At 42.5% G+C, this 14051-nt stretch overlaps 1 protein-coding gene across 1 annotated transcript in view; it reads left to right on the forward strand.

Moving 5' to 3' along the window:
• CARMIL2 (capping protein regulator and myosin 1 linker 2) overlaps positions 1-14051 on the forward strand; it is a 1059949-nt gene that overhangs the window by 208276 nt on the left and 837622 nt on the right. Inside the window, exon 9 of the mRNA XM_075188807.1 lies at positions 13783-13858. Coding sequence (XP_075044908.1) covers positions 13783-13858 — 76 coding nt within the window. The remainder of the gene's footprint in view (positions 1-13782; positions 13859-14051) is intronic.

Genomic DNA, 14051 nt, shown 5'->3' on the forward strand with positions numbered 1-14051 from the left:
CAGGGGCAAATATGGGCTGTGACATGTAGGGGGCAGGTGGGGCACATATGGGCAGTAACATGGGGGTGAGGAGTAGCAAGAAGGATGCGACTGGAGAAGGCTGTGGCAAGAGTGAACCCAGAGGCTGTTGTTATGGAGCAGTAAAAGGAGCCACATGAAGTGTTCAGCGAAGAAAAAAAGGAAATGCAGGGCAAATAACTGGTGTTGGGCGATTGATAGAAAACTTCATTGTTTCATCGTTGGATCTCGCAAGTTTTGGATTCCATAAGTACAGCCCTCCACAGAGATCTGGCACCATTTCACAGAGACTCACAGTAGGGGTAGCAGGGTTCTTGGCAGTCTCCAGTGCAGTTGGGCAGCATGATTAATGAAAGATAAAGAGGAGGGCTGGCAGTGTTCTTAAAAGTCTCCAGTCACATTGTACTGTGCCATAGCTCAACCAGAAACAGGAGAGGTGGCAATGTTCAGTGCTGAAAAAGCAATTCAAATAATAGGGCTGGCAGTGTTCTTAAAAGTCTCCAGTCACATTTTACTGCGCCATAGCTCACCCAGAAACAGGAGAGGTGGCAGTGTTCAGTGCTGAAACAGAAATAATAGGGCTGGCAGAGTTCTTAAAAGTCTCCAGTCACATTGCTCTGTGCCATCGATATGGATTCACATCAGGCCACAGAAGACCAGCAGCACCAAGCAGCTGCCGGCACCAGTCACGACGATAGTATTCCCTGAATGTCATCTGCTAAAGCCTATGTTAAAGTGCATAGTCAGGAAAACAAAAATGCAAAAAAAAAAACCTTTTACCTTGGTAAAGAAAAAAACACCTGTAATCAAGGCAAAGTTAACTGCAGAAAAACATAAAATTGCCAACATGACAATCTACAAACGCAGTGGCAAGGAAAGAACCAGGCCTTCACCTTTCTGTATGAGTGCTTGTTTTGCAACTGTCAGTGAGCCATCTTCTTGTAAGGTCAGTCATGACGGAGCAAGACCTTGTCATTCGGACTCAAAAAGTAGTGCCAAAATACTTTTAAGTGTAAAAGCTGAGCTGGAAAAAAACTGTAAGGCAGAAGTAACTGTATGTTTAGATTCAGAAATGAAAGAAATCCCTGAGGGCTGTCTACCACAAGTGCTATGTGTAAGCCTGTCTGTCCTTTCTGATACTGTACTCATAAAGAAGCCTCCTTTCAGCATTTCTGCAGATGTGTGGATGAGCAGCCCAAGTGTAGCCAGTGATACACAAATTGAAGATGTCACTTTTGAATTGCAACAGGATGAGGGGGATATTTGTGTCTCTGACAACGGCACATATGAGGATGTTGATGAGGATCATGTTGCTTGTGTAAGTCATGCATCAGTGGAAGCAGTTCTTGCCAGTGATAAAAAAGACCATTGTTATGCCTGGGCATAAGACCAAAATATCCACCTTTTTTGTGTGGAATTATCTGTAACCAAATCCTGACAACAGTTGTCTAGCCATTTGTAGTGTTTGTAAAGCCACAGTCAGTAGAGGTAGGGACCTTAACGATCTACGAACCTCATCTCACGACATTTGAAGAAAGTCCATGGGAAGCTTTTGGAAAAATCTGAAACTTATGGTAAAAAAATAGCAACACTTCTCTCACCTAGATCCCGGGACACCTGCAATCTAAATCCACAACACCATTCTCATCAACAACCTCACTAGCTCACTAGCGATCGGAGTTAGTTCTGCATCCAAGTTGCTAAAGTTAGATAACTCGTTCACTATCCAGGAATCCTCAGAAGAATTCTTTAGCGTTAGTGCCCATGCTGCTGCTGCTGGTGGGGGTGGATCCTCATCCCAGAAGCAGACCAAGAAGAAGACTACTTATAGTTTACAACAATTGACTGTTAAACAATACTTTTGAAGGGGAGCAAGTATTAAAGCTGTCAACCAGTCACAAAGTGGATCACAGGTGCCAGGGCGACTATGCTAGTATTAGATCTGCATCCAATATCCACTATTAATGCAGCTGGTTTTAGGCAGTTAATTGAGGTCTTGTGTCCCTGTTACTAAATTCCATCACAACACAATTTTACCAGAAAAGTTATTCCTCACCTCTACCAGAAGGTTCGTAAAAATGTTATTGTGCTACAAAATGCCATTCTAGCCACTGTACACTTAACCACAAGCAGAACTGGACAAACTAAAGATTATATGACTGTGAGAAAGCCCACTGGGTTGATGATTCACCTTCACAAGCAGGAACAGCAGCAGCATGTACTCAACTGCGTCAGATTTTTCAGAGGCAGACTACTCTGTGTATCACTGGGATCACTAAGATGCATACAGCTGACAATCTGTTAGAAAAAGTAAGGGATGTCATTACTACATGTCTTATCCCTTTTGGACTCTCCTCAGGATATGTAATTTCTGATAACGCCATAAATGTTGTGAAAGCATTACAGCTAGGTGAATTCCATCACATACCCTGTATTGCTCACACAATCAACTTGGTGGTGAGGAGCTTTTTGAAAAATGACAGGGACGTGCAGGAGATGCAGACTGTGGCCACTAAAATTTCAGGACCTCTCCGGCATTCTGCAACAGCATGTAGGAGATTGCAGCAGCTACAAGAACAATGTAATTTACCCTACCAGGCCAGCGCAGTGGAGAATACTTTCCGTGTTGTGCAAGGTGCTGAAATGATTCGAAGTAGTCACTGTCTAGTGAGTTCAGACACTGCTAGCTTGAGCCAAGTGATTCCCTTAATTAAACTTTTGGAAAAGCAGCTTGAGAAACTGAAGGAGGAGATGACACAAAGCAATTACGCTAAGTATGTTGGACTTGTAGATGAAGTACTTTATTCGCTTCGCCAGGATCCAAGAGTTATCAAAATCTTGGATCCTGGCGACTTAGCTTGATCCTAGGTTTAAGAGCTATGTCTTCTCTTTGCTTTCAACTGACCTAGATCTCAAGTGATGCAAGAAGCCCCTGGTGAGCAAGTTGACAGCTCAGGTGGTACGTAACACGACGGCGTCTCCTCCTTTAGTTTCTAAGCAACTGCTGCTAGGAAAAAACTTAGCTTTCCCAGGAGACCCAGGGATGATGCAGATGACTCAGCACAACATTTTGACATCTGGTCTGGTCTGAAAGAATTAACCAAAAACCGCGACACCTGCTGTAAATAGACATGTCAGACAGTCCCTTTATATACTGAGAGGAAAAAATGCAATTTGGAGACCCATGTACAAACTCGCTTTGCAATACCTAGGCTACCCAGCCTCCAGTGTGTATTCAGAAAGAGATTTCAGTGTAGCCGGGAAATTTGTCAGTGATCAGCTATTTCCTAAAATTGTGTAAAAGATGATGTTCATCAAAATGAACTACAAATTCCACGAGTAAAGCCTTTCCCGGCAATTATATCAAAGTAGAGACTTCTGTAATGGTGGATTTCAGCGGGAATTAATTAATATTGTGTGAGGATGATGTACACACTTATGAGTGTGAGAATGAGGCTGTGTCACAACTTGCATTCTGCAGCTCCTATCTGCAGTGACTTTATTGAATCTTTTGTATATATTATATCCTACCTGTAGTACCACTGCCCACCAAAGTGGCCATTGTGCTACTTGGACTATTTTTCCCTGACTCATTATCACTGGGAGTTGTTTCACCTGCTTTTGGCCTATATAAACCTGCCTTCTCCAAACAGTCAGTGCCAGATCATCAGGTCACTCTAGTTGAGCAGTAACTATCCTTGTTCCTGTTAGCATTACCAAGTGCTCTGTTCCTGCCAGCATTACCAAGTGCTCTGTTCCTGTCAGCATTACCAAGTGCTCTGTTCCTGTCAACATTTCCAAGTGCTCTGTTCCTGTCAGCATTTTCAAGTGCTCTGTTCCTGTCAGCATTACCAAGTGCTCTGTTCCTGTCAGCATTACCAAGTACTCTGTTCCTGTCAGCATTTCCAAGTGCTCTGTTCCTGTCAGCATTTCCAAGTGCTCTGTTCCTGTTAGCATTTCCAAGTGCTCTGTTCCTGTTAGCATTTCCAAGTGCTCTGTTCCTGTCAGCATTTCCAAGTGCTCTGTTGATCTCTGCATTCCTGTGCCAGTCCATGTTAAACAGATACTCACCTCTGCTGTGAGTTCAGCTCTGCTGCATATTGAATCCCTCTCATTTCAACGTACCTGTTCCATAATCCGGGGTGAACTGTTATCGGTTCCCCTATCTGTGCCTGCATCATTGAGAATTTGCTATTCCATTGTTATGAACTATAGTTTATCATTTTCTTACCATTTGTGCATCTTGAACCAGTGTTATCTTTGTTTCTTAATAAACCACTTCATTCAATTATCCTCTCTCCGTGGAAATCCTGACAATATGATCTGACCTAATACCGAGCCTGCTGCTGCAGGCTTTCATCCCTTTTGAAAAGGATTTCCAGGGTAGTGGCCTACTCCGTATTTAACATTAAGACCATTGTTACTATTTCCCCTGAAAATCCCCTGTTCCAGTTGCTCCAAGTGGACATTCTTCAACTTTGCTGAACAAAGTGCTTAAGCATCTTTCAGTCTCCACCCCTAATACACCCTGCTCGAATACCTGCAGTTGTCATGAAATTTCTTTTCTCAGGGACAATCTAGTTACTGCTGTACACTCTTCTGGGTCTGTATCCTGCTGTAAGGAGTCTAACTGTGCTGCTAACATTCCACTACCAAAATTGTCTGCCTTTGACTCTCTGCAAGCAGTACCTTCCAGTAATCCTGTAACAAATTCCAGGTTTTCAGGTGCTCCACGCCCCCACCTGACCGAAGAGGAGCGATGGCACAGGAGGACCTACAAACTGTGTCTTTACTGTGCCAGTGATGTACATTTTTAACAGGATTGCCCGCTCCGTAGACTCCGACCATCTTCAACCTCTACTGTCTCCATTCCAGAAATGCTGTCTGCTTCCACGAGAACTCGGTTTCCCGAGCTGATTCTGCGCTTACCTCATTTCCCTCAGTCACGCCCCAAGTGGCATCTGGATGAGTCTATACTCCTTAAGAAAGAGCATATCTTCCAGATTTCCCAAGCTATTTCTGATTACATCTCCTATAATTCTTCCCCAGACATATCGCAATCTGTCCTTTGGGAAACCCATAAGGTCACTATACAGGGTACCCTCATCATATTGACAGCACAACAGAGGCGGAAAGAAAGAGAGCGTATTCTGGAGCTTAAACAACAAATACAATTAACTGCAACTCGCCACCAAACTAATCCTAAAAAACATTTATACTCCAAGCCCCTTTCTCTCAAAGGGCAACTAAATCAAATATTATCTAAGCGAGCAGCTAAAACTCTCCTATGGGTCCAGCAGAAATACTATGAAAAAGGAGAACCCGGTTTCCCCAGTTCGACCCAGAGAGGGCGCTGCACTTAAAATCTGCTCCAGAGGGGGCGCTGCCCTTACAGTCCGCTCCAGAGGGGGCGCTGCCCTTACAGTTCGTGTTTCCTGTCCATGCGGTTTAGCCCGAGTTGCCACTCTATGCGGTTCAGCCCGAGTTGCCACTCTATGCGGTTCAGCCCGAGTTGACACTCTATGCGGTTCAGCCCGAGTTGCCATTCTATGCGGTTCAGCCCGAGTTGCTACTCTATGCGGTTCAGCCCGAGTTGACACTCTATGCGGTTCAGCCCGAGTTGCCACTCTATGCGGTTCAGCCCGAGTTGACACTCTATGCGGTTCAGTCCGAGTTGACACTCTATGCGGTTCAGCCCGAGTTGCCATTCTATGCGGTTCAGCCCGAGTTGCCACTCTATGAGGTTCAGCCTGGGTTGCTACTCTATGCGGTTCAGCCCGAGTTGACACTCTATGTGGTTCAGCCAGAGTTACCACTTGGTGCTGTCTGCTCTGAGGCATCTCACAGTGCTGTCTGCTCTGAGGCATCTCACAGTGCTGTCTGCTCTGAGGCATCTCACAGTGCTGTCTGCTCTGATGCATCTCACAGTGCTGTCTGCTCTGAGGCATCTCACAGTGCTGCGTGCTCTGAGGCATCTCACAGTGCTGTCTGCTCCGAGGCATCTCACAGTGCTGTCTGTTCTGAGGCATCTCACAGTGCTGTTCCTTCCAAGCCTGGTGCCCCGTCCGGGCCTCCTTCCAAGCCTGGTGCCCCGTCCGGGCCTCCTTCCAAGCCTGGTCTGCCGTCCGGGCCTCCTTCCAAGCCTGGTGCACCGTCCGGGCCTCCTTCCAAGCCTGGTGCGCCGTCCGGGCCTCCTTTCAAGCCTGGTGCCCCGTCCGGGGCCTCCTTCCAAGCCTGGTGCCCCGTCCGGGCCTCCTTCCAAGCCTGGTGCCCCGTCCGGGCCTCCTTCCAAGCCTGGTGCCCTGTCCGGCCCTTCTTCCAAGCCTGGTGCCCCGTCTGGGCCTCCTGCCAAGCCTGGGGTCCTGTCCGGGCCTCCTCCCAAGTCATCTGCCCAGTCCAGGTCGTCTTCTGCCAAGGGTGTCCTGCCCGAGTCCCCAGGGACGTATGTTCAACCTGAGATGACCCAGTCTCGTGCTAATTCGAATTGATCCTCTGTTCCAGACTTCCAACCACCTACCTTCAATGGGGATATTCAGCAATTCATGCTCTTATTAAATTTTGTATATCCTATTTTCCCTCTGTATCCGACCTCGTAGATACCCAACGAAAGCAAGTGTTTTACATGTTAGCCAACTTTACAGGGGAAGCTTTGGAATGGGCATAGCCCTTAATTGAAACCCAAGATCCCATCCTGTCTGATTTACAGCTTTTTACTGAGGCCATTATCGAAGAATTTACACCAGCACTTGCCAATCTCACGCCCAGTGCTTCATTAATGCCACATGTTCTATCTCCTGCTACTCCAACTTTGAAGTTAATGTTTTCTTCGCTCCATTTCCAGCAACCCTCTAAAATCCATAAAAAGAAAGTGAAGAAGACGAAAGATTCTTCTGGATCTCAACTCCCTTGTGGCGTGGTTTCTATATCCTTTCCGTCCTTGTACGAAGACTTCTCTACTACATGCCCAATTCTGGACCATGACTCTGACTTTTCTGACCATTTCTAGTATTTGGGTGTCTGGAATCCGCTCTTTTGGGAGGGGGTACTGTCACGACCTGCATTCTGCAGCTCCTGTCTGCAGTGACTTTATTGGAACTTTTGTATATATTATATCCTACCTGTAGTGGCACTGCCCACCAAAGGGGCCACTGTGCGACTTGGACTATTTTTCCCTGACTCATTATCGCTGGAAGTTGTTTCACCTGCTTCTGGTCTATATAAATCTGCCTGCTCCAAACAGTCTGTGCCAGATCATTAGGTCACTCTAGTTGAGCAGTAACTATCCTTGTTCCTGTCAGCATTACCAAGTGCTCTGTTCCTGCCAGCATTACCAAGTGTTCTGTTCCTGTCAGCATTACCAAGTGCTCTGTTCCTGTCAGCATTACCAAGTGCCCTGTTCCTGTCAGTATTTCCAAGTGCTCTGTTCCAGTCAGCACTTCCAAGTTCTCTGTTCCTGTCAGCACTTCCAAGTGCTCTGTTCCTGTCAGCACTTCCAAGTGCTCTGTTCCTGTCAGCATTTCCAAGTGCTCTGTTCCTGTTAGCATTTCCAAGTGCTCTGTTCCTGTCAGCATCTCCAAGTGCTCTGTTCTTGTCAGCATCTCCAAGTGCTCTGTTCCTGTCAGCACTTCCAAGTGCTCTGTTACTGTCAGCATTTCCAAGTGCTATGTTCATCTCTGCATTCCTGTGCCAGTCCATGTTAAACAGATACTCACCTCTGCTGTGAGTTCAGCTCTGCTGCATATTGGATCCCTCTCATTTTTATGTACCTGTTCCATAATCCGGGGTGAATTGTTATCAGTTCCCCTATCTGTGCCTGCATCATTGACTATTTGCTATTCCATTGTTATGAACTGTATGTTACCATTTTCTTACCACTTATGCATCTTGAACCAGTGTTATCTTTGTTTCTTAATAAACCACTTCATTCAATTATCCTCTCTCAGTGGTCTTACCTTGGAAATCCTGACAGGCTGAGGATGATGACAACGTCTTGCCACTGTAGAGTTCATTAACAGCACTGTTAGCTTATTTGTCTAAAGCCCATTGGTAGCTTGTTTTGTGGGGGCCCAAAGAAGCCAAGCACTTGACAGTCCTTGTCGCTGTGTTTGCTTTGTTAAAGTGTGCTTGAACCTTTAATATTCATTATACTCCAAGGATAGTTCCATCTACCGCTGTGTGCCAACATTACTTACATGTGCTATAACCTGGCATATGCTTTGCAAAACTTAGCTTTCCTAAGACACCCATTAATGAGGCAGATGACTCAGGACATTTTGACATCTGGGGGTAAATGTATGTTGTTGGAAATCGACGAGTTTGCAGGAAAAATTTAAAGCGGCGATGGCTTGTAAAGGCAAGTTTACCTTTACAAGTTTGCAAGTTTGCCTTTACAAGCCATCACCCAAGGACAATTCCATCTTGCACCACTTTTTTTTTCTGCCACTGCTGTGTGGCAATGTTTCCTAGATGTGCTATGAACTGTCGTGTATTTGCGTCGTTGCTCTGTCACTTAGCATCCACCCAGCTCGCTGCAGTCTTTGTCCGAAAGTGTAAGAAAATAATATTGTGACCTGTGAGGTGGTCAAAAATGACTGGAAATGAGTGGAAATTAGTGTTATTGAGGTTAATAATAAAGTAGGAACAAAAAAAAAGGCAAATTATGTGATTTTAGCAAATTTTGAGATACAGATCCAAAACCAAAACCAAAACACGCGAGAACGGTTTTGTCAAAGTCAAAACCAAGACCAAAACATGAACTTAACACAGATCCAAAAACAAAAACAAAACCAAAGCACGGGGGTTAGTGAACATCTGTAAATAAAAATGTGAAAAAAACCGATCTGTGCATATAATCTGTTTTTATAGTTTCTCTTACATGCATACATTTGTTCTTTGCTGTCTATTGGCAAGCATATGTGTAGCTTTTAAAACAAAGGCTATACTGTGACAGTCTTTACTATTAGTCACTAACAATTTGTCTAACCCTTTTATAAGCATATTAATTGAATCTACCGTTCCAATCTTCCCTGGCAGTGCATTCAATATCTTGACTGCCCTTACTGTAAAGAACCCCTATCTTTCATGGTTGTGAAACTTCCTCTGCTCTAACCATAGGTGGTGACAACGTGTCATGCGTACAGTCCTTGGGGTAAAGCGTTCCCATGAAAGTTCTCTATATTTACCTTTAATGTATCTGTACATAGTCATCATATTCGCTCTTAGACATGTCTTTTCTAAAGTAAACAAACTTAGTGACTCCATACCCTTTTCAATTTTATCACCATTGTCTGTCTTTTTTATACACTGGCACCCAGAACTGTACTCCATACTCAAGATGTTCCAACGAATTTTACAGGGCACAATTACACTGTCTTCCCTTGCATCTCTGCCCCTTTTTATGCATGCTGATACTGTATTGGCCCTTACAGCTGCTGCTTGACACTATTCTTAAGTCTACTGTCTATGAGCACTCCCAAATCCTTTTCCATTATAGGTTCCCCTAAATTTATTCTATTTAATTTATAGATTGCGTGCTTGCTTTTGATCACTAAGTGCATAACCTTACATTTAGCTACGTTAAACTTGATCTTCTATTTGGCCATCCAATCTATCTGCAGAGAAACTACATCTTGCTCTGATTTTATTATTTTGCAAAGTTTGGTGTCATCTGCAAAAACAGAAACTTTTGCTCTCTAAACCATCACCAAAGTCATTAATAAATATACTAAAATGGAGTGGCAGCAGCATGGAACCTTGAAGCACACCATTTAAAACTTTTAACAAGTTAGAAAATGTACCATTTATCACAACTCTCTGTTCCCTGTTCTCCAACAAGTTTTCGACCCAAGTACAAATATTGTTTCCTATACCAAGGTCCCTTATTTTGTAAACCAACCTCTTGTAAGGCACTGTATCAAAGGCCTTTGCAAAACCTAAGTAGATCACATCTACTGTACTACCATGGTCTAAGTTCCCACCAACCGGATTCAAAAGGATCTTTAACAATACCAGTTATCCTCAGAGGCCAAAATGATACCCCCTTAGTACCACACAGTAAAATATGGCACCCTGTTTCTGGACAGGTTTTTTACCCCTTCCCAAGAGAAGGAACCGAGCACAGTGCTCAATCAAATTAGTATAGAGGGGTATTATATGTCTCTGAGGTACAAGTTGCACTTGATTTCACATAGGGTTCTATTAAAACTCTAATTAGCTCAAATACAATATACGCTGTTGAAGTTAATCTGGTGGTTAAGCTATTAATTTCTGCTTACTCTGATGGATATTCATTCAGTAGTGCCCAGTAATGTGCCTGTAACATGTATGGAAATTTAGAAGTTGCGGTAAGAAAATGTAGAAGTATGGAGAATGTAAGGTGAATGTAAGTGAATACAGTTTTAGAGTTTTACATTGAAGGCAGGAGGAGAAGTGGCGGTATGGCATAGCACCTGTTACAACCCTACTGAATGTACCAGATAAAAATAATGTGAGGATTTATCCATACCCATACAGAGCAGCCTCACTTATTCCAGGTGATAGAGGGGTTGAGGTTCCAAAGAAAATCTAATGCAGCTCCTAATACAAGTGCACATTGTGCAGTGAGTAAATTCAGCAAGTTCAAATAAGTCCAATAAGTTCAGTCAAGAAATTGTGATTTTAATAGGAATACAAAATATCCAAAAGTAACATAGCAACATAGTTGATGAGGTTGAAAAAAGATACCAGTCCATCAAGTTGAACCTATTTTGGATCTCATGTGATCACTCACTTATATTTGAAATTTGATCCAGATTAAGCAATCGCCAATCTATTTAAATTGGGAAAAATCCCACCAGACCCAATATTGCAGTCCTATTTTTTCCCTGCATCCACTACTTTCCTTCATTTTAATTAACAGTATTTGGATACACTTTTCCGTTAAAAATTTGTCTAACCCTTTCTTAAACATACCTATTGAATCTACCATCACAACCTTCCCTGGCAGTGAATTCCATATATTGACTGCTCTTACTGTAAAGAACCCCTTCCTTTGCTGGTTGTGAAACTTCCTCTCCTCAAACCTTAGGAGGTGACCGCATGTTCTGTTTAGAGTACTTGGGGTAAAAAGTTCCCATGAAAGTTCTCTGTATTGACCCTTAATGTATTTGTACATAGTAATCATATCTCCTCTTAAATGCCTCTTTTCTAAAGTAAACATGCCTAAACTGGTTAAACCTTTTCTCATAACTTAATGACTCCATATCCTTTATCAATTTGGTCGCTCTTTCTTGAACCCCTTCTAGTTCCAAAATATTTTTTTCATAGAGTGGTGCCTAGAGCTGTACTCCATATTCAAGATGAGGTCTTACCAACGATTTATACAGTGACAAGATTACACTGTCTTGCCTTGCATCTATGACCCTTATTATGCATGCCAATACTTTATTTGCCCTTACAGCTGCTGCTTGACATTGAGCACTATTGCTAAGTCTACTTTCTACAAGCAAATCCTTTTCCATTATAGATTCCCTTAAATGAATCCCATTTAATTTGTAGATTGCATGCTTGTTTTTGATCCCTAAATGCATAACTTTACATTTATCTGTGTTAAACCTCATATTACATTTGGCTGCCCAATCCTCCAGTCTATTTAAGTCCTCTGTAGAGAAGCTACATCTTGCTCTGATTTTATTACCTTACAGAGTTTAGTACTATCTGCAAGAATGGAAACTTTACTCTCTAAACCATCACCAAGGTCATTAAGAAATATATTAAAAATAAGTGGCACTAGCACGGAACCTTGAGGTATTCCACTTAAAACTTTTGACCAATTAGAAAATGTTCCATTTATCACAACTCTCTTTTCCCTATTCTCTAACCAGTTTTTAATCCAAGTACAAATGTTGTTTCCTAGACCCAGTTCCTTAATTTTGTAAACCAACCTCTTGTGTGGCACTGTATCTAAGGCCTTTGCAAAATCTAAGTAGACAACAGTCTACTGTGCTGCCCTGGTCTAAGTTCTCACTAACTTCCTTGTAGAAACTAATTAGATTAGTTTGACATGACCTATCCCTCACAAATTCATGCTGATTCCCACTAATAATCTTATTGCGCACCAAGTAATCCTGAATACTATCCATTAATATACCTTCCAGTAGTTTCCCCACTATTGATTTCAGGTTAACAGGACTATAATTTCCTGGTTGTGATCTCGTCCCCTTTTTAAAAAATGGCACCATATCTGCCATGCGCCAATTCCTTGGTTCTGAGCCTGATGACATTGAATCTATGAAAATTAAGAATAGTGGTCTTAGCTATTTCTGAGTTTAGCTCCATAAGAACCCTTGGGTGTATGCCATCTGGCCCTGAAGCTTTAGTTATCGCAATATTTTTCAATCACCTTTGGACTTCTTCCTTTGTCAGCCAAGTATCTAACTGTACTCTCTGCAACGAGACTTGCAGTTTCAATCTTACAATGTTGATCCTAGCAGTGACTCCAGATGGTCCTCACACTATAGCTAGAGGGAAGCTATAGCTCTATCTTTAGCTCCGGAGGTAATACGTGATGGAGACCTGTCCCACATCCTTTTGAATGGTATTCACATGGGAGGAAGTTTTGAGGCATAGGCCTCTTGTGCCTTGAAATAAACAGAAGTCGTCAGTGGGGAGGAAGAAAAGGTGCTGACACCAGAGAACACAAACACAAAGATGCCGAGGATAGCTGAGGTTAGTAGTGAAGGTAGCTGGATCAACCTTGCAATACAGTTGGTGATGCAGGTAATACAGTTTGTCAGAGATAAGTTTCAGTAGTTAAACCAATTTAATTTCCAGCACAGTGGCATAGGCACAAGTAATAAAATCCAAAAAGCCCAGTGGAATTACCTAAAGACAGGATAGAGTCCATAGCAGTAGAGGAAAGGAGGCAACATGCATCCTACTCCATCGTCTCACAGGCCACACTCCCATATATATTGTTTAGTATATAAATGTTTAATGATTTTTTAATATAATTAAAACACCAAATGGCCACTCACTTAGAACTCACATAGTGGAACATTAGAATGGCTTATCTCAATGGGCTAAAAATGCCATAAATTATATTCCTCTCTGTCCTCTAAGTGATCTCATTGGGAGCTGTTGCTTGTAACTGGCAGGGAGATTGTGACTTATAATAGCTGCTCTGCACCTTCCCTTCTTGCTCTTCACTTGCATCACCAAGATGGTGGTAGTAACAGCTATATAGATGTCTCTCTTTATTGTATGTGCTTCTTTCAATAATATACCTACTAATCACATAAATGTCCTGTACCACTAAAATAAAATAAAAATAATAATAATGAAATGTATATAGGTGAACTATGTATTGTGATTTAAATATTTGTTACTTGAAAGTGGAGGAATAATGGTGCATTTTTAGGCATAGCTGGATCAAGCCACCTTGGCTCCCACTTAGGGCCCAGTGGGCACTGAAGGGCCCAGATTACCCTAACACATTTTTAGTTTTTCTGTAAAAATGGGGGGAAGGGGGGGCAAGCCAGTTTTTTGTTAGAACCCAATGTTGTATGAATTTGTCTCTGTATTCAGATTTGGGTGCTTCCAAATCCTAGAAATGAAAGTGCCAACTTAATACAACCTCTCATTGGGGTAAAGCTGAGTTATCTAAAGGGAATGTTAGCTTTCATATTTTGTTGCAGAACATCCCACATAGAGTGAAACAGAAGCAACCATTCTATTGGTTAGACTATTCAGATGTGCAAATGCTGTTAATAATATTTTTAATTTCAGTGATGTTGCATTGGCAGTGGCATCGTTGTCGTTCAACCAATGGTTCACAAAGCTTTGTTGCAAAGACTTCCGATTGGTAAGTTGACTTAAGGCCTAGTTCTACTTACTTAAATATATATATTTTAAAAATGCTTAATCATATTCAAAATAATTAAGATTTATCTGTCATCTATTGTTGGAAAGTGTTGCTACAGTGTAGCTAATTACACAACTTCCCTCTTTTGCGAAAAAATAAGAAAACTCGCCACTCCTGCCACTATGAAACAAAC

This window comes from Mixophyes fleayi, chromosome 10 (genome assembly GCF_038048845.1).
Source record: "Mixophyes fleayi isolate aMixFle1 chromosome 10, aMixFle1.hap1, whole genome shotgun sequence".
NCBI lineage: Eukaryota > Metazoa > Chordata > Amphibia > Anura > Limnodynastidae > Mixophyes > Mixophyes fleayi.